The sequence below is a fragment of the Ambystoma mexicanum genome, chromosome 1q (assembly GCF_040938575.1).
Source record: "Ambystoma mexicanum isolate Mex_15411 chromosome 1q, UKY_AmexF1_1, whole genome shotgun sequence".
Taxonomy (NCBI): domain Eukaryota; kingdom Metazoa; phylum Chordata; class Amphibia; order Caudata; family Ambystomatidae; genus Ambystoma; species Ambystoma mexicanum.
The window spans coordinates 456,969,937-456,991,512 of NC_090922.1; the positions used below are offsets into that span (position 1 = coordinate 456,969,937).

General features: G+C 44.4%; 1 protein-coding gene across 6 annotated transcripts in view; it reads left to right on the top strand.

The window, feature by feature from the left end:
- LOC138528623 (serine/threonine-protein phosphatase 2A 65 kDa regulatory subunit A alpha isoform) overlaps positions 1-21,576 on the top strand; it is a 1,423,294-nt gene that overhangs the window by 749,928 nt on the left and 651,790 nt on the right. For all 6 annotated transcript variants that reach the window (XM_069640443.1, XM_069640434.1, XM_069640450.1 and 3 more), the window contains exon 12: positions 19,901-20,055. In XM_069640443.1, coding sequence (XP_069496544.1) covers positions 19,901-20,055 — 155 coding nt within the window. The remainder of the gene's footprint in view (positions 1-19,900; positions 20,056-21,576) is intronic.

A 21,576-nucleotide genomic window follows, 5' to 3' on the forward strand; every position in this document is an offset into this window, starting at 1 on the left:
TAGGAATGATCCAAGAAGTAAAGTTCCCAGATAGGGGAACTCCCGTCCCCTGCACACTAGCTAATGTCTACGTTAGGAATGCTCATTCGAGCACAGTGCACGTTCCAATATGGTCTTTAGTGACAACTGAAGTCCTGAACTATACCTGTGGGGGGTGGGGCTTATATGTTGAAGTTTGCGTATTGGTTTACTGACCATTTTCCGGGTAAGCAGACATCCATGGCCTCATCTGGGATGCAACTCTGCAACAGTACCTCTGAGACACATTCACCTCTCACAGGTGCTGTGTGCCAAAAGCCCCCCAATTCCACCGTGCGAGTCTGCTCCAGTGTGTTTTGAACTGGTTTGTGGCAGAATACCTACATTCGTAATAATGGGATTACGCTTGCAGCCTTACATGTGTTGCCCCTAAAGGGCTTCTCAGTGTTAAAATAAAGTCCCGAGTTCCTCAGCTGAACTGTTTGCTTTGTGTGACAGTTAACTGATAAAGCCGTATATTGTCATAGTGTCAGCCTGCCTCAGATGATTTCATAACAGGTGACCCAAGACCAGATCTGACCAGATGCTTGATTGACATCTGGTATTAGTTTTCTGTATTCACAACTTGACTGAAAGCCCTGGAAAGTTTGTATGTTGGATCCACCAGTGTTTAGATGTCCCCCGAATGCTTGATAAGAGGCACTGTCCTGATAATGAGCTTAGTTTACATTCCGTTCCCAATTTTCCAAAGTAATTTGGTAGTCTACAGCCGTATGTGGGCTAAACCTAAAATGAGTCTGAATGCAAAAGATGATGGCAAGCAAAAGCAGCCTGTTGACACTTTTCCGCTGCATCTTGCTAAGCTCTGTCAGTGTCTGCTGACTGATTGATGTTCCCCCTAAACTCTGTGAACATAGCTGAGTTGAAAGTCTAAAGGATCCTCTGTTCCTAGACAAAGCCTTGCCTCTCATCCCTGTGATGTTTGGTAGCCAGTGAAAACCTTGTTGAAAAGAACAGTGCACAAATAGAAGCTGTTGATTCAACACTGAATGAATGTGTTGCCGTTTTGTACTGTCATTGATCATATGGGGAAAATAAAACATCTAATACCAAACCGGTAGACTGTGGCGTCCCACAAGGAGCCAGTTTCTCCCCACTTCTTTTTAACCTTTACATGAACTGCCTCTGTACCATGCTCTCCCAAATGGGTATATTCTTTACGAACTTTGCTGATGATACCCAGCTGGTCTTAGAACTTAGTGGGGATTACGACAAGGACAGTGACATGCTCTCATCTCTATATAACATCATAGAATGCTGGATGAAAGCAAATTGGATGTGTCTAAACGGCTCTAAAACCGAGCTCATGATATTCAGTTCCACACAGGCCAGAAGAAAATTGAGTCCAATCTACTCCTCATTTTCCATTAACACCCAAATACCGATCTCTGAAAAAGTGAAGACCATAGGAATATACCTTCAAGCTTCATTAGGCGCTGAAGCCCACACAGCTTACCTAAAGAAAAACGGTCAATATCACCAGATATTATTAAAAAAAATCAGACCTTTATTAGACCAAAAGAATAGCATGACCATCGCTAGGGCTACAATACTATCCAGATTGGATTATGGTAATGCCCTACTTCTAGGAGCAAACAGCAATTGCGTCAAGAAATGTCAAGTGATTCAAAATAACGCCATCAGGACCATCACAGGAAGAACTTGGAGGGAACACATCACTGGCGAAAGGAAGGCCCTCCACTGGTTGGCCATGAAAGAAAGAATCACGTTTAAATCTCTCACGATGGTTCACCGTTGCTTATACGGTAATGCGCCAGCTTACCTTAAACACTTCAACTGGTATGCCCCAACTAGGCGGCTTAGATCCTCTAATACAGGCCAACTGCAAACATTCACAACGAAAAAAGCAGCATGGACTTGGAAAAGCCTTTCCGACTCTAAGTATAAAAAAATGGAACGAACTTCCCACCTCACTGAAGCTCGAGTCCAACTACATTTAATTCCGTAAAAAATTGAAAACATTACTTTTCAATTAACTCAGCGGAACAGGCTAAATCTCTTTGAGGAAATCGGTCAATTTACTTGTGTCCTGTTTATCGCTATTCGTTGTCCTGTCTTCTTGTCAGCGCTCTGATGCCCGTGGGCTTTCAGCGCTTTACAAATAAATAAATAAAATAAATATAAAATCTAATGGTGAGACACGACGAGTCCATGCATAAACAAGAACCCTAAAGTGCACGTTAAAATGACAGTTTTTGCGTACCATGTACTGAAGGCACTGAAGGCACAACAAACGTTAACATACGTTGTCTCCATATTTTAAGTTATAAGCAACACTCTCTAGCTTTGGCAATGCTTCTACATTTCCAGAGTTACTGCACAGTATAAATAGCTATTCTGCGTGCTTTGTTTCCCTAACCTGAAGTTATGTGGCTGGCTAAAGAACTCATAAATCTTACTTCCTTGAGCAGATGCCTCACTCAGGCTGAAGTGGTATGTATGATCCTTATCTCGCCTGGGTAAGCAAACTGATGCACATTTAGGCTTGTTTTTTTAGTTTGACTGATTGTTTAATCTCTGTATTATATGTATCTGTTAATTTTAATGAAGGGCTTCAAAAAATGAAAGTATTTGATTTTCCAACTTCCCGCTTTAAGAATGAGAGTGTGCCATAACCTTTATCAGTGCACACTATTTAAGCACTCTTTAATTTTTCTACATTTCTGCAAAAAACGGTGTTTTTAAAACACTAATATCAAATACACCCATGCTGTTCAGAAAAATAGGATGCAAAAGCACCATCACTCATAGATGGAGCCCAAGGCCTATTGTTTCAAATTAAAAGAACTCTACAAATCTCATCGCAACTGAGAGGAGTCCATTTCCAACCTGAACTTTGATTAATGGGCACGGTTATCCTTTTCTGTCAGTAGACTGTTCCAACAGTGAGCAATAAGGCTGCAATGTATAGGAGTTTCAAACGTCTGCCTATCCTCTGCTTCAGCACCTTCTCGAGCGGGAATTATCTTGTCCTCCATAGCCTAGAGCACAGAAACGTTGCCAGAAAGAAATGCTACATACTTTAATTAAACACCCATCTGTAAGAAGAAAACCAAATAGAAAAAATATGCAAAACCCAAACCTGTGCAAAGAACAGAGAATGTGCAAGGAAAGAGAGAATGAGGCACTCTGGGTGAGGTTATGATGGTTAGCAGTGGATCAAAGGATCAATTTTAAGATTCTATGCTTGGTCTATAAATGTCTAAATGGATTGGCACCTTCCTATTAGGTTGATAAGAACCCTTACTACTGCTCCAACAGATAACTTCTATCTAAGGACAAGAAAGAAGTTACTCGTGGTCCCACAATTGCGGTGTGTTCTTAGGGGCAATAGGCGATTTTCAGTATTTGGCCACGTCTTTGGAATTCACTTCCCCTTGGTATAAGAACAAACCCTCAAAACCCATCTGTTCCAATGGCCTATCCTTCAGTATGTACCTAGTAAACTATTAACTCTGTAAATGACGATCTGCGCCTATATGCAGCTGACCCTACCTGGAACACGTTATAAATAAAATTAAATGTCAGGTGTGAATGGCAATTTCAATGACCACAATGTTCATTTAAAAGGATATGTCTTGAGGAACAAGATTCAAAAGTGACCAAACCAGTCATTAAAGACCAGGAGCCAGTTATGGGACAACATTACCTTCTGGGCGGTTCAACAGCAGCAAACCAGGCTCTTCAGTGCGGTGTCTCATTGTTCTAGTCCGGGAGCGGTGTTGAGGGGTCAAGCAGGAGTTTTTTGCGGTTCGAAGGGGATACTTGAAGGGCGGATTGTGAGGGCCACCATAGGCCGTTCGGCACGACTGAAACTGCTGGTGAGTGGATGCGCTTTCTAAAGGGATTGGTTCGGCGAAACACTAAGGGCAGCGGATAATGAGGGCCACCACGGTCAGTTTGACGGTCGAGCAGACAGTAAATATGCTGGAGACTGGATGTTCCGAACGGGATGTGCAGTTCAGTTCAAGCAATTTGATACAGCATATGATGGTCAGGGCTTAAGGATCCACAAGGGTTGTTTCGACTGGCGATGAAGATCGGTAGCGTAGATTCTGGCTGGTCGAGGTGCGGTTTGGATGTGGCATGTGCATCAAAGAGCTTGTAGTTCGAGCTGAGGCAGTGACACACTCGGCTAGTGCAGTGCAGCAGCAAACAGGTTTGAATGTGGAGTTCGAAGAGTTTGATGAGTGCCAAAGGCCGCTTCGGCGAGTCCAGGTGGAACGATGCGGTTGAACAGGCCAGAATCTGTTTTCACTGTGGTTTGACAGCAGGAGCTGCAGGGATCGCGACAAGTGAAGCCATTGCTCCAAAGAGGATTTTTAGGTGGGAGTATTTCACTCCCTATTTTTGGAGTTGGAGAGTAAATCTAAATTCAAGAGAGTAAAACATTAGTTTTTTTCCTTCTCAAAGGAGTAAAACCTACCTGACATCCTTTGAATGCATGCATAAAGTTAAGTGTTTTCAAAAACATTAGAAACAAAACCAATGTTTCTGAAAGCTTTCTGGATTCAAATAATGTATTACACCAGTGGAAAACAATCTCTCACAGAATAATTTCCATCTTCATCTTTATGATACGTGGACACATGATCTCTGTCAAAAACCTGCTACAGATAGAGAACCAGCTAGTAGCTAGTTACATTGGGCATTCATAAAGTACCTACCTCTACCATCATTACTTCTCAGCTAACTTACTGTTGTTTCCTGCCACTACTTCTGTTTCACAGTGTTTACAACATGTGTTTACTCTCTTCTTGCCATTGCTACTCTCTCACACTTTCTGTTGCTCTACCTCCCACAACTAAGACTTGCTATTCCTCCTGTTATGGTCTGTTGCTCAGTCACTCTTCCCCTCCTTTCTCTGCATCCTATAATTGTGGTTTCTCTCATCTGTGTTGCCGTCCTCATTGCTGAAACTCCTGTCTCTCTTGTTCATGTCCACCCTCTTCCTCTGTCATATTCTTACTCTAGCTTTCTCTCCTTTCACATTTTCTCTGTTGCAGTCTCTACAGTTGATGATCATTTCGCCTGTTTAGATTTTTTCCATTTCTCTCTCTCCCACCTGCTGTTCTGTTTCTCCGGTCTCTCAATGTTTCTTTTGCTGTTTTTCTATCCCTCGCTCATGTTGCTGGATTTTGTGTATCCCCCCTCTTTACTGTTATTTGTCTGTTTCCTTACTCTCACTTTCTTTGCTGCTATACCTTCTGTAGCTTGTTGCTTTTTCCTCCTTTCATTACTCTTCCTTCTGCTTTGGCACACCCATTATGTTCACTGTTCTGTCTGTCACGCCCCAACCTAATCTGTTACCCTGTTTCTCTTAGGTTCAGAGTTCTTCCTCTCTTGTTCGTTTATTTGGCTATTGCTAGAGCACAATTGAATATTCAAAAAGCTGAAAATGCTGTTTTCATTTACAAGTCTAGCTTTGGTTGAACATTGGCCGCTCCTTTTAAATATAGACAAACCACCTGCTTTTGGGAGTTAGGCTGAACGTTTGTCTCAGCAGCTGCTTTACCTGCAGTGTATACCATTATATAATGTAACAGCCCTGATGAGACGCTTGTGTTCTGAACAAACATTGAACACTCCCGTTGATAAATGGACAGCTGGGGCAGCTCTGCTTTTTTACTCACACATCTCTTCTGCTGAAACACCAACTCACGAAGCTACGGACAGGATTGTAACCAGCAGGTGAAACATTGATCTAGGCAGTAGGATTATTAACCTACTTAGCTACATTTCCTGGCATGCTATTGACTCTGGAAGGCCCGTCGGGTGGTGGGGGCACAGGCAGAGTCTCATTTAAGGCCCACGTCACTTGACTAGCTCGTCCCAAGCTCTAATCCTGTTTGAATTGACTAGCCTACACATAAATCAGGACATTTATAACAAGGATGGTGCCTTTGAAACAGGGTAGGTTTTTGGTAGGTTCACTGACAAGTCCGACATGGGAGAGAGAGACATGCAAAGCCCAATATTGAGAATCTTCTCACACTGTCCACCCTTATAGAAAACACCGACTGTGGAGAATTGAGAGAAGAGCTCAGACACTGTTCTCCAGTTTTTGAACACATGCTGGTAATGTGCCATTATAGCAGCTCTGTTGAGAAAATAAGGTACTGTCGCAACATATATTAGGCTTAGTGACAACTGTCGGTATGATGTCACAAAATATGCATTAGTCGTGCTGTGAATAGTTGAAATTGTGCCATGAAAACGGTATAGCAGTTTAGCTCAGAAATTGGCATATTGTGCCTGAATATATAGTACAGCTGTTAAGTATTGGTATGATCCTTCACACTCAAAGTATATATAGCACCATTCCTATTCATTTAACAATTATAAGCTAGTTCTGCTGTGAGGGGTTTATTTTGTTCCATTATAAGTATCGAAGAAGACAGCGCTACCGAAATTGGATTAAATCCTTTAATTTGATTCGGGTACAGGATCAAGCTGAACAGATGCTAAAACTAATCTTACAAAAAGATAGTAGACAAATCTGGGAGATCCTCAACACTGGTAGCGTCAAACATATTTACTCAATGTCAAACGGGGTAAATGGGGCAAGTTGGGTGGCGCACTTCACGAACATATTTGACGATCACAACTGTATTGAGGTCCCTCCATTAATCCTAACTGCTGGAAGATGGAATGTGGCAGATTCAGAAGAAGATATTGAATGGGCAAGCCAGAATCTAAAGTCCTCCAGGGCGGCCGGTCCCGACGGCATATCAAATGTGATGTTGAAAACTCACAGTTCCGAATGGGCCAACCTGATGAGTATCCTTTTTGAAAGAATTGCACTGGAAAAAGTGCTGCCTGAATCATGGGCAAAGGCGGTGGTTGTGCCGATATTCAAAAAGGGTAATCGGGACGATCCCAACAACTATCGCCCGATTGCCCTTTTGGATACAATTGGGAAGGTCTTCGGTTCTTTTCTTCAGAAATGACTTGCACGCTGGGCTGAAGAGGTCGCAGCGGTTGACTCACGTCAAACACGTTTTACAAAAGGAGTGGGAGTTGAGCTCAATCTGGTCCTTCTGAACTGTCTAAAATTAGACACTCTGATGCGGAAGAGAAGGCTGTACATTGCCTTCATAGACCTGAGTGAGGCATTTGACAGCATCAATCGTAATCTTTTATGGAAGAAACTGCACGCTTGGAATTGTCCAAGCAAGTTGCTGTCTCCACTGATTGCTCTACACTCTAAGACATCCATCAGAGTTCGGCTAAACGAGCAAGGCGACCTATGTGACGAGATTTTCACAAAACGAGGAGTGAAGCAGGGTTGCCCTTTAGCAGCCCAACTATTTAAGTTCTTCATCTCAGACCTGCCATTGACATTAAATGACCTAAGGGTCTTCCCCCCCCGTCAGTAAATGGACACAAGATAAGTTGGGCTATCTATGCAGATGACATTGTGCTCATGAACTCCACTCCAATTGGACTGCAGCGATTGCTAAATGCGCTACAACGCTACTGTCTGCAAAATGACCTACGAATCAACATCAAAAAGTCAAAGATCATTGTGGTTGGACAAGGTAAACTAAAGAGATCAAGTAAATTTGCCTGGAAGATAAACGACAAACTCCTTGAGACATCAGATAGTATCCGATACTTGGGTGTATTGTTCAACACCTCTATACGAGAGTGGGATTGGACACAGGACCTGTTGGTCCGCATGAAAATGTTTGCATTGCAGGGGGCAAAATTGCACGCAGCATACAGAAGATTTTCCTTGAAACCAATCCTAACATTTTATCTTCAAAAAGTAGTTTCTGCGATAACCTTTGGGAGCGAAACTAGCTGGAATATTCCACAAGATTTGTGGGATAAGCTTGAAGGGAAATTTTGGCACAAAGTTTTGGGATTGCCAAATAACTCTTCAATTGCGGCAATACGATACTAGCTATGTATCGAGTCTCTTTATGGAGCCGTTCTGTGGAAATCAATCTCCACTTTAAGGAAAATGCGGTTGGAGGCAGTAGTAAAACCGTATGAAATTCTACACTCAGTCTCAGAGCATCCATCTGCCTTTCTACTGAAGGAGTGGGAGAAAAGATTACTTCTCATATTAGACAACGCTGGCGTCTCCTTTGAGACAGTACTACTACGTCCTCAAGTTGCAAAAAAGAAAATTCGATTACAAAATTGGATAATAAACGAAGAGTGCCGAAACAAACTGGCATCCTCTTTGGACCTTGGAAGCGCTCTAAACAAACTGGATGCAATCCCCAAATACTTGGAGAAATTCCCATCATGCTATCATCGGAACATGTTCCTGCGACTGCGTCTCAACCTTTATAAAACAAGGGAGATACAGGTGCTGAGGCGTGATCCGCTTCTACAGACGGCACAGTGTCGGTTCTGTAAGCAAGCGACAGAATCTGTGCGGCACCTAATCTTGGATTGCGAAGCAATCACAGCACATCGTGGTTTACACTTAGCACACTTTGCACCTCTGTCGGGAAACATGAATGCTTGGTGGTGTTACTTGATTGCAGAATTTAATACTCGGCTAACTTGTGCAATAATAAACTTTATGGATGCTCTGAGGATAAACAACACGGAGTGACATTTTTGACCTCATTTGGCGAGGAATTGAAACTGTAACTAACTAAAAGTTTTTTCTTTCTTTTGAATCAAACTAATGTTACAAAAAAATAAATGTTTAAAAAAATAATAAGTATAAAGGTCCATCAAATAAGTGCTGGTACATTTTCACACTTCCTATCCGTGTGCATTAAACCTTAAGTGGGGGAGGGATTTTTTATGTTTAGTTCAGACCTCATGCCCAGCCATTCCTTTCTCTCGCTCTTTCTCTTGCTCTCTTTCTCTTGCTCTCTTTCTCTTGCTCTCTTTCTCTCTCTTTCTCTCTCTCTCCTGAGATTACAAACAATATTGACTGGGCCCTTTCACGCAGGCGCAAGCAAAACAATATTTTAGAAATATACAAAACACATCTTTAGATTTAACACCAAAAGCCTTTCCTAATCACAACTGACCAACTGCTTGTTGGGCGGGAGTAAGGCGGGTTCTGAAAACTTTTAACACCACACAAAGCTCAACACATGAAATGTCTAAGAAGCTTCTGAAACAAAGTGAAAACAGAGTGAAATGCCCATGCAGTTCATTGCTAAAATCGAAGCCTTTCTCAACTTTGCAAACTTGCTCCAGTCCTCCAAATCAGGCTCAATGAAAATATCCACTATAATGCTTCTAAAGTGAAAAAAACATTGTCACTTGCAAGTCACACACAGAATCTGGGAAGTAGACAAACCTTACCAACAATAAAAGTATTTTCGATATAGAATTATCAACAGAGCGGAGTGTTAAACAGAGCATGACTCATCCTTTTTGTTGTCAGCAGTGGACTCCATGATTTATGGGGGTGCTGCCAAGAATAGCCTTCATAACTCATATGTATGGAAAAAAGAAACGTGACATTTTCACAAGATTTAGTTGCATACAAAGACTTGTTACTCTCCTTATCTGGAGGGCTGATTGTAGTCCTTGTTCTCGGGCTCCCAAAGCAAGAGAGGCTGGTGCACACTTTCAGGGGCCCTTCACCACAATGAGGTCCTGGACAGTAGGGTAACTGGCAGAGACGCAGGCCTTGTCCCAGCAGCAGGTTCACCCCTAGTGTGGGCTGGGGATGGCCCGGGAACAGAGCTTGCCAGCCTCTGCATTGGACACTCAGTCTTCACCTCACTGGTGGAGGGCTTTGGGAAGTCCACTCTCCCAACAGAGGTCCAACGAAATTCTTCCTTAGGGGTTTGCTCCAAAGTGAATCTGAGGAGGAGTGGGAAACGCCTTCTTTTAAAGGCAAGAGTTTACAGGTGATTGGACCAAAGCAAGCCTGCCTTAGGAGTTCAATCCCTGTACTTGCAACAAATGGACTTTGACATCACAACCAACATGCTTAGTGCTACAGGAATTAGGGAGACAAGAAGGAAAGATGGAGGCAGAGAGAAGGAAGATGGTGGAACGTTCCTCCAGATTTAAAGGGGTCCCTCTGTATATAGTAATCCCACCCTTCCCTTCACAATAGAACCAAAGGCCCCTTTGGTGTTCAAAACCCTGATGTGAGGCTACTCCCTTTGTAAATGGATGTGCCCTTTGATTCCTGTTCCCATGACAGCTTCCATGGAATGGCTGTCCCTCTGGGGGAGGGTCTTACCTGCCCTCACAAAGGAACAGAGGGGCAACTGCCAAGGCTTCTGCCCTACTGGCATCAGCAGACGCTGTGGCTGGGCAATACACATAACCTTTCCACAGCTGAACTTGGCTCAGAGGGATAACACATCTATGATATTAAATTGATGTGGCTTGGCTTAATGAGATGCGGGACCCATACCTTAAACACGGGTATGGTTTATATTTACGGTCTAGCGCGCCACCAGAACAGCATTCTCAGAGTTATGTAGTTTTTGCTACAGGGATGCATATCTTAAATGTAGCACATGTAGCTATCAAATGGTCACCTGTGACCCCTGAACCTGCTCCGTCATGCGAGAGCAGGTGCTGCAGATCAGGCTACTGATGCAGCAGGGCCAGGTGTAAACTATGCTTTTGGCATGGAGCTTATGAAGGCAAGCAGAACCTGATTCGCAGGTTACCCTTTCTGAGAGAGAATTACCTGCATCATTTGTATTAATCTAATTAAAATAAAAAAAGCTAGGGCCTCTACACTTTTGCCAGATGCCAATCACTCCCACAGGGCTCATTCTGAAAATCCATGTTAAGTCAATCTAATCTAACCCAACTTTTGGTGACCTACTGCACTTGGTTTCTTAAATATGCAACAACTTTCCTCTCGCAGGATGCTGTATTCTTAATGTGTGGTGTATAATGTATGTATAATTTGTGTTACTATGTGCTAAAGGTCTGGGGATTACTCAGACTTTCATGTCCTTGCATATTGGACCTTGATTATTATTTTTTAATTTTTTTGCGTGCAAAAATGTTTATACAATTAGAGAAACACACATCATAAAATATTTCAAGACATCTCAAACAAACATGCATTTTTAGATTAAAACACATAAAAATGACTTGTCTACATAAAATTCATATTTAGACCTAAAACCTAGTTGTCCAACTATCATGAATATAGCCACTGTCCTGGTGTTGTCTGACCATGAGCAACATCTCTCTTAGCCCTTTCGATCTTGCCCCAAGCCCTTACCCAGACATGGAATGCAGCTGCTGTGATCACAAGAGAGTCTGACCCAAAGATTGAGTTCCAGAAATGGTCTGCCTGCTGCATTTTAATCTTAGCATACCCCTTCTCATATTCCCTTGTGAGTGCTGGATAGTTTGTGAGTATGTATCTCTGGGATTCCACTGAACCAGTACACGTGCAACATCGCCTTTCGACCCAAGGGATGATCTCCCATGCCCCAGTATTTTCCAGTACCGGGAGAGTGTTTAGTCTCAGTGAGAGGATGAATCGCGTTAAGGCAGGGGTGCTAAATTTTGTGAGATAAGATCTTGGTGAATTCCTATCAAAACCTTGGTGGGGCTAGGTTGTATATTTTCACAGGGTAGCCAGATGGTTCACCCCTAGTGCGATATCATGGAATCTGGTTTTCTTGTCCAGTTTTATCAGGTGAAGGTCTAACCAGGTTTCCGGAGGATTTTTAATTCCCAGGTCCTCAAAGTGTTGTGCCACCATGTTCCCCAATCTTATACCAATTGCTGTTCTTACATTGGGTTGAATGGGGAATTGTGAGGCTCAGTAACGTCAGCTTCCCAGCATCACTAGGCCGTATTTTTCCCACAATTTGCAGGCCGCAACCTTCCAGAGTGATAGCAGTGAAGGCAGCCGTAATTCAAGGTGTACTGTTTCTACTGGGACACTAGATGGAAGACTGAGCAAAGAGCGCAGTATTTTTGCCTGTAGCTTTGGGAGCCAGTCTATCAAATGTAGTAGATAGATTTCTAGCACATATAGGATGCTGGGTACTATCAACGGTCTATATACTCTGGTCTTGGTCTCCAAAGAGTGGCCACCATGGGTGTCGATGATCTTTTTCAGCACCAGCCATTTTATCAATACTTTTTCTTGTCACTCCCTCCCTCAATTGAGTCTGGGTCAATTTTGCTCTAATCATCATTCCAAGATACCTATATTATTCCGTTTGTTCCAGAGTAACCCTCCCTAAGTTCCATCTAAATGAGGGAGCCCCATATGCTCCTCTCCCCGCCGTGAGGACTTTGGTCTGTGTGCTATTAGGGTATAGCCATGTTCTCTGGAATAGGTATGCAGGGCCTCTAGCGAGCGTTGAAGGCCCATGGCCATCCGATCTATAATAACGGTATCATCGGCATACATTAGGCAGCTCAGGACTTCCGTTCCAAAACTGGTGGAGAGGGGGGTGGTGATTATGTGCCTTCTCAAGGGCTTGTGCCTGCTCTGCTGTGTATAGGTTATATAGCAAAGGGGCTAGAGGGCATCCCTGCTTGAGACCTATGTTAGTCGAAAGGGGCTTTGTTAGAGTTCCTTCCTGAGACAGTGTGACCTGAACCTCTTTTTTTCGGAGTACAGTGACTTGATGAAGTATAACAATGAGGGCTCTATTGCCCATCTTACTAACTTCTCCCATAAATTTTCTCTGACGATGTCGAATGCAGCGGTGTAATTCACAAAAGCGATCTAGAGTGCCGTACCGGGATAGACATGGGTGTCTGTAATCAGGGTCATCAGGGCCCATATAGAGTGGGTTTTTCCTCATCCATTCCTGAAACCAGTCTGGTGGAAGGGAACCAGGCTTTCTCACTTTACCCACTCGGCTAGGAGTTCTAGCAGTAAGGTAGCAAAAATATTTGCGCCAGGGTCCAGGCTTGCCAATAATCTAAAATGTGATGGTATGTTATGAGGGACCTTCTTGTGCACTGGTATGAGTATGGAGCTTCTCCAGCTCTTAGGTAGGATCCCTGTTTATATGGACGATGAGGGATTGCAGTAGTTGCCCCCACAATGCAGGATCACTCTTCATAACTATATTACAAAGACAGTTTGGCCCCATTGCCTTTGAGGGTTTCATCTTGACTAACAGCCCGTCTATATCAGCTCCTCTTATGTGATTCTCCACCTCTGTATCCCTCATTGTGCTAGCCTCCATTAGGTCCCTGGGCTCCCTGTCCCGTCTAAAGGTTTTCCCCAACAAAGAAGTCCCATCGTACCTCAGTTACCGCACACACCTCCAGTGCTATGCTGTCCATCCAGTTGCTGCGAATGAGATGACAGAACTCCTTAGTGTTGTTTTTTTTATCAGTTTATCTTTATATCTCCAGGCAACTGAGTGTTCCCCGTATTTGTAGTTCTGCAGCCATACTTTGTACCTAGATTTGGTCCTTTTCTGTAGTTCTCTCTTTTCTACCAGTAGTATTTTCTGGGATCTTTTGATTTTCCTTATTATTGAATTTAATTCCCTTTATGACTTCAAAATTCCAAGTTCAAATCTAGGTCTTATTTCTCCCAAATGTTTGTCAACCACTTGCTGTCTGGTCGGGCGGTATTTGGCCAGTATATGCACCAATCTCTTTAAGTCCAAGTTACAGTTACCCAGGATTTCTTCTTCGCTCTGACCAAGTGCTCGAACTGCTTGGCTAAAATGGCAAATCTGAGCCCCTGAACAGAATAATCTGTTTCCTTGCGAGTTTACCTGGGGGTTGGCTGGCCCTGCTATGGTGGATCTGTCCATTTTTCCATTACACTTCATACTGAGTGTAGCGTGGTCACTGCTTGCTGCAGGGAGTATTGCAAACATTGGGGAACCTCTCCTGACGGTCGTGTTTACAAAGGTGAAATCAATACTACTCTTGTATGTTCCATTTGACCATGTTATCTGCGCTTCCCCAACTGCTACTACCAAGGGGGAGAGTTCAAACTCATCTCGGGCCTCTCTCCAGGCGCCTGCTCTAATTCCCAGGCCTTCCTTTCTCCTTGAACAAATAAGGCCTGTGTGATTATAAGCACAATCCATGTTAAAATCTCTAGTCAGAATGATGCCCCCCTTAGGAAAGTTATGACTCAAGTTTCTGAGGGTGTATAGCAAGACTTTTCTCAGGCCCTTCGTCCTCTACCTTTCCGGGGGGTCATATAGAGTTATCACCAGTGTGGGTCCCCTTTGCGGCCAAAGGTTGCTTACTTGACCACATATTTGGTTACTGTGGGGAGTAGCAGTTTTGTATCCTGTTAAATTCAGATATGTTTTTGCCACGATGCACAAACCTCCCCCTCAGGCGGCCCCTCTCAGGTTGTTTTGATAGGTTAAATAGGATCGTTAAACCATCTAGCTCAAAGCAAGTAGTCAGCCAAATCGCCCAAAGACAGAATAGCTCGACCCTCCTGATCAATTCCAGCGGTGGCTGGTAGTTAAGGAAGGAACGAAAACCTCTTGTGTTCCAGGAGGTGAACTGCCAGTCATCTGTCCTCATTCTTTGGCAATGGAAGCTCTTCTGCTGAGGTGTGCGATGTCTCCTGCTTTCACCTGCCATGTTTTGCTGATCTATCGCCCTCCAGGGCCACACACTGGGTTTCTTGAACCCCTGCATGGTGGCTGATCTTCATTTGAAACACACGCATCTCGTGGTTCTTGGGGATCTTAATCTAAAATGTAATCAACCTACAGCTCCGGCTTTTGACTTATTCTTCACTAGTCTGTTGGACTTCGATCTCCCTCAACTGATACTACCCTGGATCTGGTATTGGCTAGTGAAGCGCTGCTATCTCTTCAAGCAGTCGAGCCGGTTTTGTGGTCCGACCATTTCCTGGTGGCGTGTAAATTCAAAGTTGGCCGAGTACCTGCTAGGTTTCCCCCTCCACGGGTATGGTCACGTGGCTGGCGATCAGGTGATTTGTCAGGCCTGTTTACCTTAGTTAAAGCTAAGTGCCAAGCGGTTCCTTAATCTCTCGCTACTGTCTGGGCTGCTCGTTGAAGCCACAGATTATATTGTTCCTCGACGGCTTGTTCAACCTCGTCGACTTCCCTCTGAACCATGGTTCACTGAACATCTCAGAGCAGCTAGTCTTAAACTAAAACAACTGGAGGGCAAATAGCGCAAGGCATATGACTGCAACCTTAGAGCTGAGTACAAAGCATGTTCAGTGGCCTACTTTTTGGCTATAACTTATGCTAAGAAATATTATTTGCCCAGATAATTGAGGCTGCTTTATGCCAGCCCAAAGCTCTCTTTGCCGCAGTCAAATCACTGTCAGACAAATTTTACATTCTCGTGTCTGCGTCAGTACTTGCTCCTGAAAGGCAACAGATAGGCTTGGGCAATCTAGTTACAGTGGAAAAATTGTCTTCTTTTCTGCTCTTCTCAGAGGAGACTGTATCCACTGCTATTCAACGTATTAGATCTGGCTCTCCCCTTGACGTGATAGCATTAGCTATTATGACAGAGATCTCTAGGGATCTTCTTATAGAACTAACGTCGGCCATAAATCTTTCATGTCAGTCGAGGGTTATTCTGTCGGAAGTGAAGATCGCTACAGTCATTATCCTCCTAAAAAACCTTCCTTGGATCCATCCCTTCTCTCTAATTTCTGAACTATTTCTTTGCTTCCGTTCTCTATGAAGTTGGAGTCTCTGGTGTAGCCTCTTGTCTTCTGTCTTGGAATCCTCTAAACTACTTGATCCTGCCCAATCAGGTTTTCGGCCTGGGCGGGGCACCGAAAGTGTATTGGTGTTGGTTCTTGATGACATGGCTAGACTGGTTGATGTTGGTGGGGTGGGCGCCCTGATTTTTTTAGATCTGTCAGCTGCATTTGACTCAGTTGACAACCCCACCATGCTTTCTCACCTGTCTCAAATTGGCATCTCGGCCCAGGTGTTGTCCTGGTTTTCTTTTTTCTTGGCCGACCACACTCAGGTGTTATCTCTTGCCTCTTTCGTGTCTGGCTCTTGCCACCTTTCCTGTGGCGTTCTGCAGGGCTCCGCCTTGTCACCCATTATTTACATCTGGCCTTTGATCTGTCTTATCCGCTCCATCTGCGTCAGTTACTATTCTTATGCCGAAGACACCCAGATCCTGATATGGTTAGATCTCGATCGGACTGAGGTGTCATCGTACCTCCATCAGTGCCTGACTGCTGTTGGTGAGTGGATGAGTCACAATTGTTTGAAATTGAATGGGGATAAGACGGAGGTGATGGTGGTACGGGACCCTCCCAATCCCACTCTTTGGGTGTCTTCTTTCTGGCATCCGTCCCTTGGTGCTCTCCCGGTTCCTGTGACCAAGGTGAAGAATTTCGGAGTAATTCTTTCATCTTCTCTTTCTATGAAAGACTGAGTGTCTTCTGTGTGCAAAGCCGGTCATTTCCACCTTAAAATTCTAAAGAATGTACCCCTCCCCACCCCCCGGTACTGTCTACTCTCGTTTCTCCATTGGTTGCAGCCTTGAGCTGAGTAGACTTCATTTTTGTAATTCCTTATATCTTGCTGAGCCCAAGGGCCTGATCCAACGTCTACAGAACCCAGCTGCCTGGGTGGCCACTGGGTCTCCTTATCGGGCCCATATCCCCCCTGTGCTACGTACCCTTCACTGGCTTCCAGTCATGCAGCAGATACAGTTTAAGGCCTTGTGCACTGTACATCGGGCGCTGCACGGACAGGGGGCAGAGTACCTCCAGGACAAATTTACTCAGCATCTCCCCTTCCGCCATCTGTGCTCAGCCTCTGCTGGCTTGCTGTTGATTTCAACGTTTCGTAGGTCACGTATTGGAGGGCGTGCCTTTTCGGTTGTCGCTGCTCAAATGTGGAATGACCTGCCGTTGACAGTTAACTTGTCAAACCACCTGATGTTCAGGAGAGCGCTTAAAACATGCCTGTTTTAGCCTCTCATTGCTTGGCTGACAAGGACTTCTGTCCTCCCTCTCTAGCGCCAAGATACCTTCGGGTGAACATTATGCTGTACAAATTACATAACATCTGCCCTTTCCATCGGTCATAAGCTAGATGTTTTAATTGAGGACCAGTACCCCCTCTGCTTCCCCTTTCCCTGACTGTCTCTGGTGATTTCCCATAATGATGGCTTCTTTTTGTCTAAGGGTGATGCTACGGGGAAGATGCATTGAGCATGTGGGCGGAACAACAAGATCTCAAAACCCAGGTCTTTCAATGCCAAAGCATTTTTACATAAATTTTCTACCACGAAAGAGGGGGTGAAATTAACCAGTACCCAGTTGGTTGTACTGTCAAACTGTGGAAGCTCCAGCTTCCCTGTGTCACTTGATGTGAAATTTTTCAGGGCTGGTACCAGGTGTATTAATTGTAAGACCCTTGATCGATTGAGAAATGGGCTGATAGCGGTGGGATTGGTCTCAATCAACTTTACAAAGTGTGTGTGTCTGTAATATTAGTCTCTGTCTCTGGTTAGTATTTTGGGTTGGGAGGGAGTTTGAAATTCCTCCACTCTTTGCTTCCATGAGTCTGTGGCGTTACGTATCTCCCCTTTGGTATTTACTGGGTGTGGTGACTGTAGAGGGCTCAGCAAGTTTTGGTTTCCCTTTCGCCGGTTTCCATCATTCCCCTCCCGTTCTATGGGGCTGGCACTGAGTATTGTCTCAGAGGGTGGCTCTCCGCAAATGTCGGGAAGCTTTGGTGTGAAGCACATGAGCCAAGCAGCCCACTCTGCCTGCTGGGGACCTCTTCTCTGGTATGGGGGGTCTAACGTCTTGGCATGGAGAAGGTTATTTGTCAGTCCTTTTTGCGGGGGCCACCCAATCATCCAATGGGCCCTGTAATTGTACCCTCCTTATTGTACCATGCCCCATCCGTTTGCAGACTCTTTTTTTCCTCATCTTTTTATAGGGCTTTTCCGGTCCCGCTCTGGCATTGGTTTCTACATTTATTCTCGGTTGGATTACTTGCCACTTCTTTCTAGTTAAAGGCATGGTCTAGTAAAAAATGTAATTTAAAAAATAGATAGGCAACATAAAAACAAAAATACTAGCATTCTCTTTTTTAAAACTTCCTATGTAAAATTTTGAGCTATTCAAGCTCAAAATTCGCAAAAGCAAGCACATGGGCGCATCCATTTTGTGAAATGGATGCCCTCCTGTGCTGGCTTTTGCTTTTGCGGCACTAATGAAGGAAAAGCCAGCCAGCTGTAGTAAACAAAAGCTACCGCTGGGTAGCTTTCCCTTCATTAGTGCTGTACGCGGAGGACGGGGACCGGAGACCAGAGCAGGAAAGCTGCAGCTGAATCTCGGTAAGTGCTATTTATTTTTTTTAAAAAAATAAGCACTAGCTGCGTTTTTTTTTCTAAGTTTTCCGGGCTGGAGGAGCCCGGAAAACTAATAAAACCGCAGCTTTAAAAACGTTGTATTTATGTTTGCGGTCGCTTTTGAAGCTCTCGGAGGAGCCTGAGAAACTCGGAAAGAAAAACCGCAGCGTTTTCCAACACAACCGCGTTGTGTTTCTGCCTGCTGTGGCTATCACTTTGGGTCTCCGGTGCTCCCCTGGGTTGTGTTTACATGCCGCGTAGTGTTTCTGCCTAGAGCTGATTTCCCATTTGGGGCTCCCGGGCTCCCCGTGGGGATTTTCCCATCTCGTTGGGCATCTTCCACCATGGGAGTGGCTGGATTTGGTCACTACTCCCCTACTCCAACTCGTTTTACTGTCGTGCCCCATAGTTTCTTAGCAAGAGGGGAGGATGGGGGGGCAGATCCTAAAATAATTTTGGAAGGGGGCAGGCTATGAAAAAAGTGGGGAGGGGAGAGAAAGCCCCAGGCCCGTCGGTACTCTGTTTGCACACAATTCTCTATGCTCAGACGCAGCAGCTACCAGAAGCAATGTTTTTTGGCGGTCCAGGACTTACAATTCAACTCCCCGCTAGCAACGCTCTTCTCCCTCCGTGTGCACCGCTCCCTGCAAAGGTACTTGATCAGGCTCCTCGCGGTCTTTGCTTCTCAAATTTGTCCAGTGACACTGATCCTTTTACTAGATTCAAGCAATATATCCAGTAGCCGGTGAGGGTTGGGAGGGAGAAGGCAGCATTCCAACAGCCTCCCGGCCACAACTGCCCTTTGAGGCTGTTTGTGGCGCTTCACGCCTCCAGTGAGGTTTCATGGGGAAGAATAGGATATCACTTCTGCACCGGCACAGCGTGGTGGAAATAGAAGAAAGGCTGTTTGTAGTTATTTTGATATGCATTGTTTGTCGGAACGTGGCCAGGCCGTAATAGCGTCTGGGCTGTGGAGTAACGCACCAACACCAGCCCTGATTATGACTATATTAATGCATGCTTTTATTTTCATGGGTTCCCATTTCCCCCCTCCTCTTAGCCTTGTATTCTGTCTACCACCCATGGACAACCCATGTGTTATGTTTAACCCAAAGTAATAATTAACAAATAATAACAAATCTGTGAGTGATTTCGTAATAAAGTGTATACTTTTCAGGATACAAGTTTAGTGTATTCTTTGGAGCTAACGGTTGTGATTAACTTTACTGTGCTACTAGTTTTCCTCCCTGACTTGAGTTAAGCCTGACGGTGGCATCACAGCGACAGGTCTGGTCTCTCCTTTTGCTTGGACCCCTGTTGCGCCTTAAGTTAGATGGTTTCACATCTCTCACCAGGGGGCTGTGGAAAAATCTACCTAACGGCGACTATCGGGAATAACTGTACTTCCCTACCAGCTTGACTACTGTGCCATCGCATCCCACTTCAGAGAGTTTGGTCTTCCGTTTGATTGGCAACCCTGTCTTGCCTTAGGAAAGATGATTTTACATGCTTCACCAGAAGGCGGTGGACACTTGTATTTAACCGTATCTTTTTCTATTCATTCAAACCTAACACTGTTCTTAAACATTCTGCTTTCCAGTTTATGCGATTCGAGAGGCTGCTACCAGTAATCTGAAGAAACTGGTGGAGAAATTTGGCAAAGACTGGGCACAAGCTACCATCATCCCCAAAGTGCTGGCCATGTCAAACGATCCAAATTACCTGCATAGAATGACCACACTATTCTGTATCAATGTAAGTTTTTTTTAAAATCTTTACTTGCTGTTACCTGTTCTTGTGACTTTCCCCTTTGGCCAGACATGCATAAGATCTGATTGCCACAAAAATGTTTCAACGCAGAATTCTAAAATGCTATCTACTGACAGCTCGAGATGTCCTAGTTAGGGAAATTTTGTCGAGGGTTGCACTTTCTAAAACTAGATTAAATCTGCACAAAAACCTGGGGGTTAGCCCTACACCCTTCCCTGGGTCCCCCAGACTTGTGGGATTTCTGTGCTATCTACAGGGGACCTGAATGTTTTCCACAGCAGCAACAAAAAGATCTAAATATCAAATTGATTGCTTGATGAAAACCTTGTACTCCCACGCAGCGTTGCCTTTTGTCTAGGACACCACTCCTGCCCCTACCGATCATCCTAACTGTTAAGGACTAGCCTTTTCGTGTTCCGTTCAAGGAAGCAGGGTACCTTCCAAATCCTAGTAGAACTAGTTCCCTTACCCTTTTCTTCATTAATCTTGTGGTAGCAGTGGTTGGGTAGTAAATTGCACCTCTTGCATAGGTAGTATGGTGGTCAAGAAACAGGGTAACAGTGTTACTTTGAATAAAGTGATGTCTGGGATGACATGTTTGCAGAAATATACCTTGATCTTTTGTACAACTTACAGGCCAGTAGATATAGGTTCAGAAATATTATAGAAGTGTTAGACCTTGATTTGTATCACTCAGTCATAGAACAAGCAGGTCCTTTGGCTACCAAACTTGATAGTATATAAAATGACCTGGACTTTTTCTGGCAGCCTAAGCTTTTGCAACTTACAACAATACTCTGAAGCACTCTTCTGTCTGTCCCCTTTCCTCCATACTCATGGTACTTCATCCAGGACAGTTCAGAGCATGTTGCAAAGCAACATTTCCATAAAAGAAAGATCAAACTGTTTGGCGCATGCCCCTGTAGCAGACATGCCCTTGTGCGAAGACACCCATGTCTATGTTCCCTGTCCCTTCCTTCAGTCCTTCTCTCCGCATGGGTAGGGACTGGAGCTTGCGAAGCAGCAATGCTCAATGTGCCCCAATTACTGATTCTTTTTGGTTCCCTTTTCTTCCTTGATCCTTTTACGTTTATACCCTTGGACCAAGAGTTTAGATACTATCTAAGATGAGGCAGCTGCATTTCTACTGCAGGCCTGCATATGCTTTACAATGTCTTGAAGTAAATCATGGTTCGAAACTCTGTGCAGCCTGTTCATGCTTAATAGGTCAAACTCTGCATGAGAGATTGAGACGCTGAGAACACATTTTCCACATTCCTCTGACTTCTATGGGACTTTGTCAGAGCATCCTTTAAGGTAAGGTTTCATGGTCCTCATCTGGAGGACATGTTCCCTACATGTTTCTGTGATTAGAGGGGCACTCAAAGAATGTCCCTTGGCCTTGCAGCCTCTTCCAAAGTCACAAATCCGATACCACCTCAGGTGCTTTTAGTGATCAGCAGGCCTCTGCTACTGGATCAGTTACTGAGACCATCTTGAGGGGAT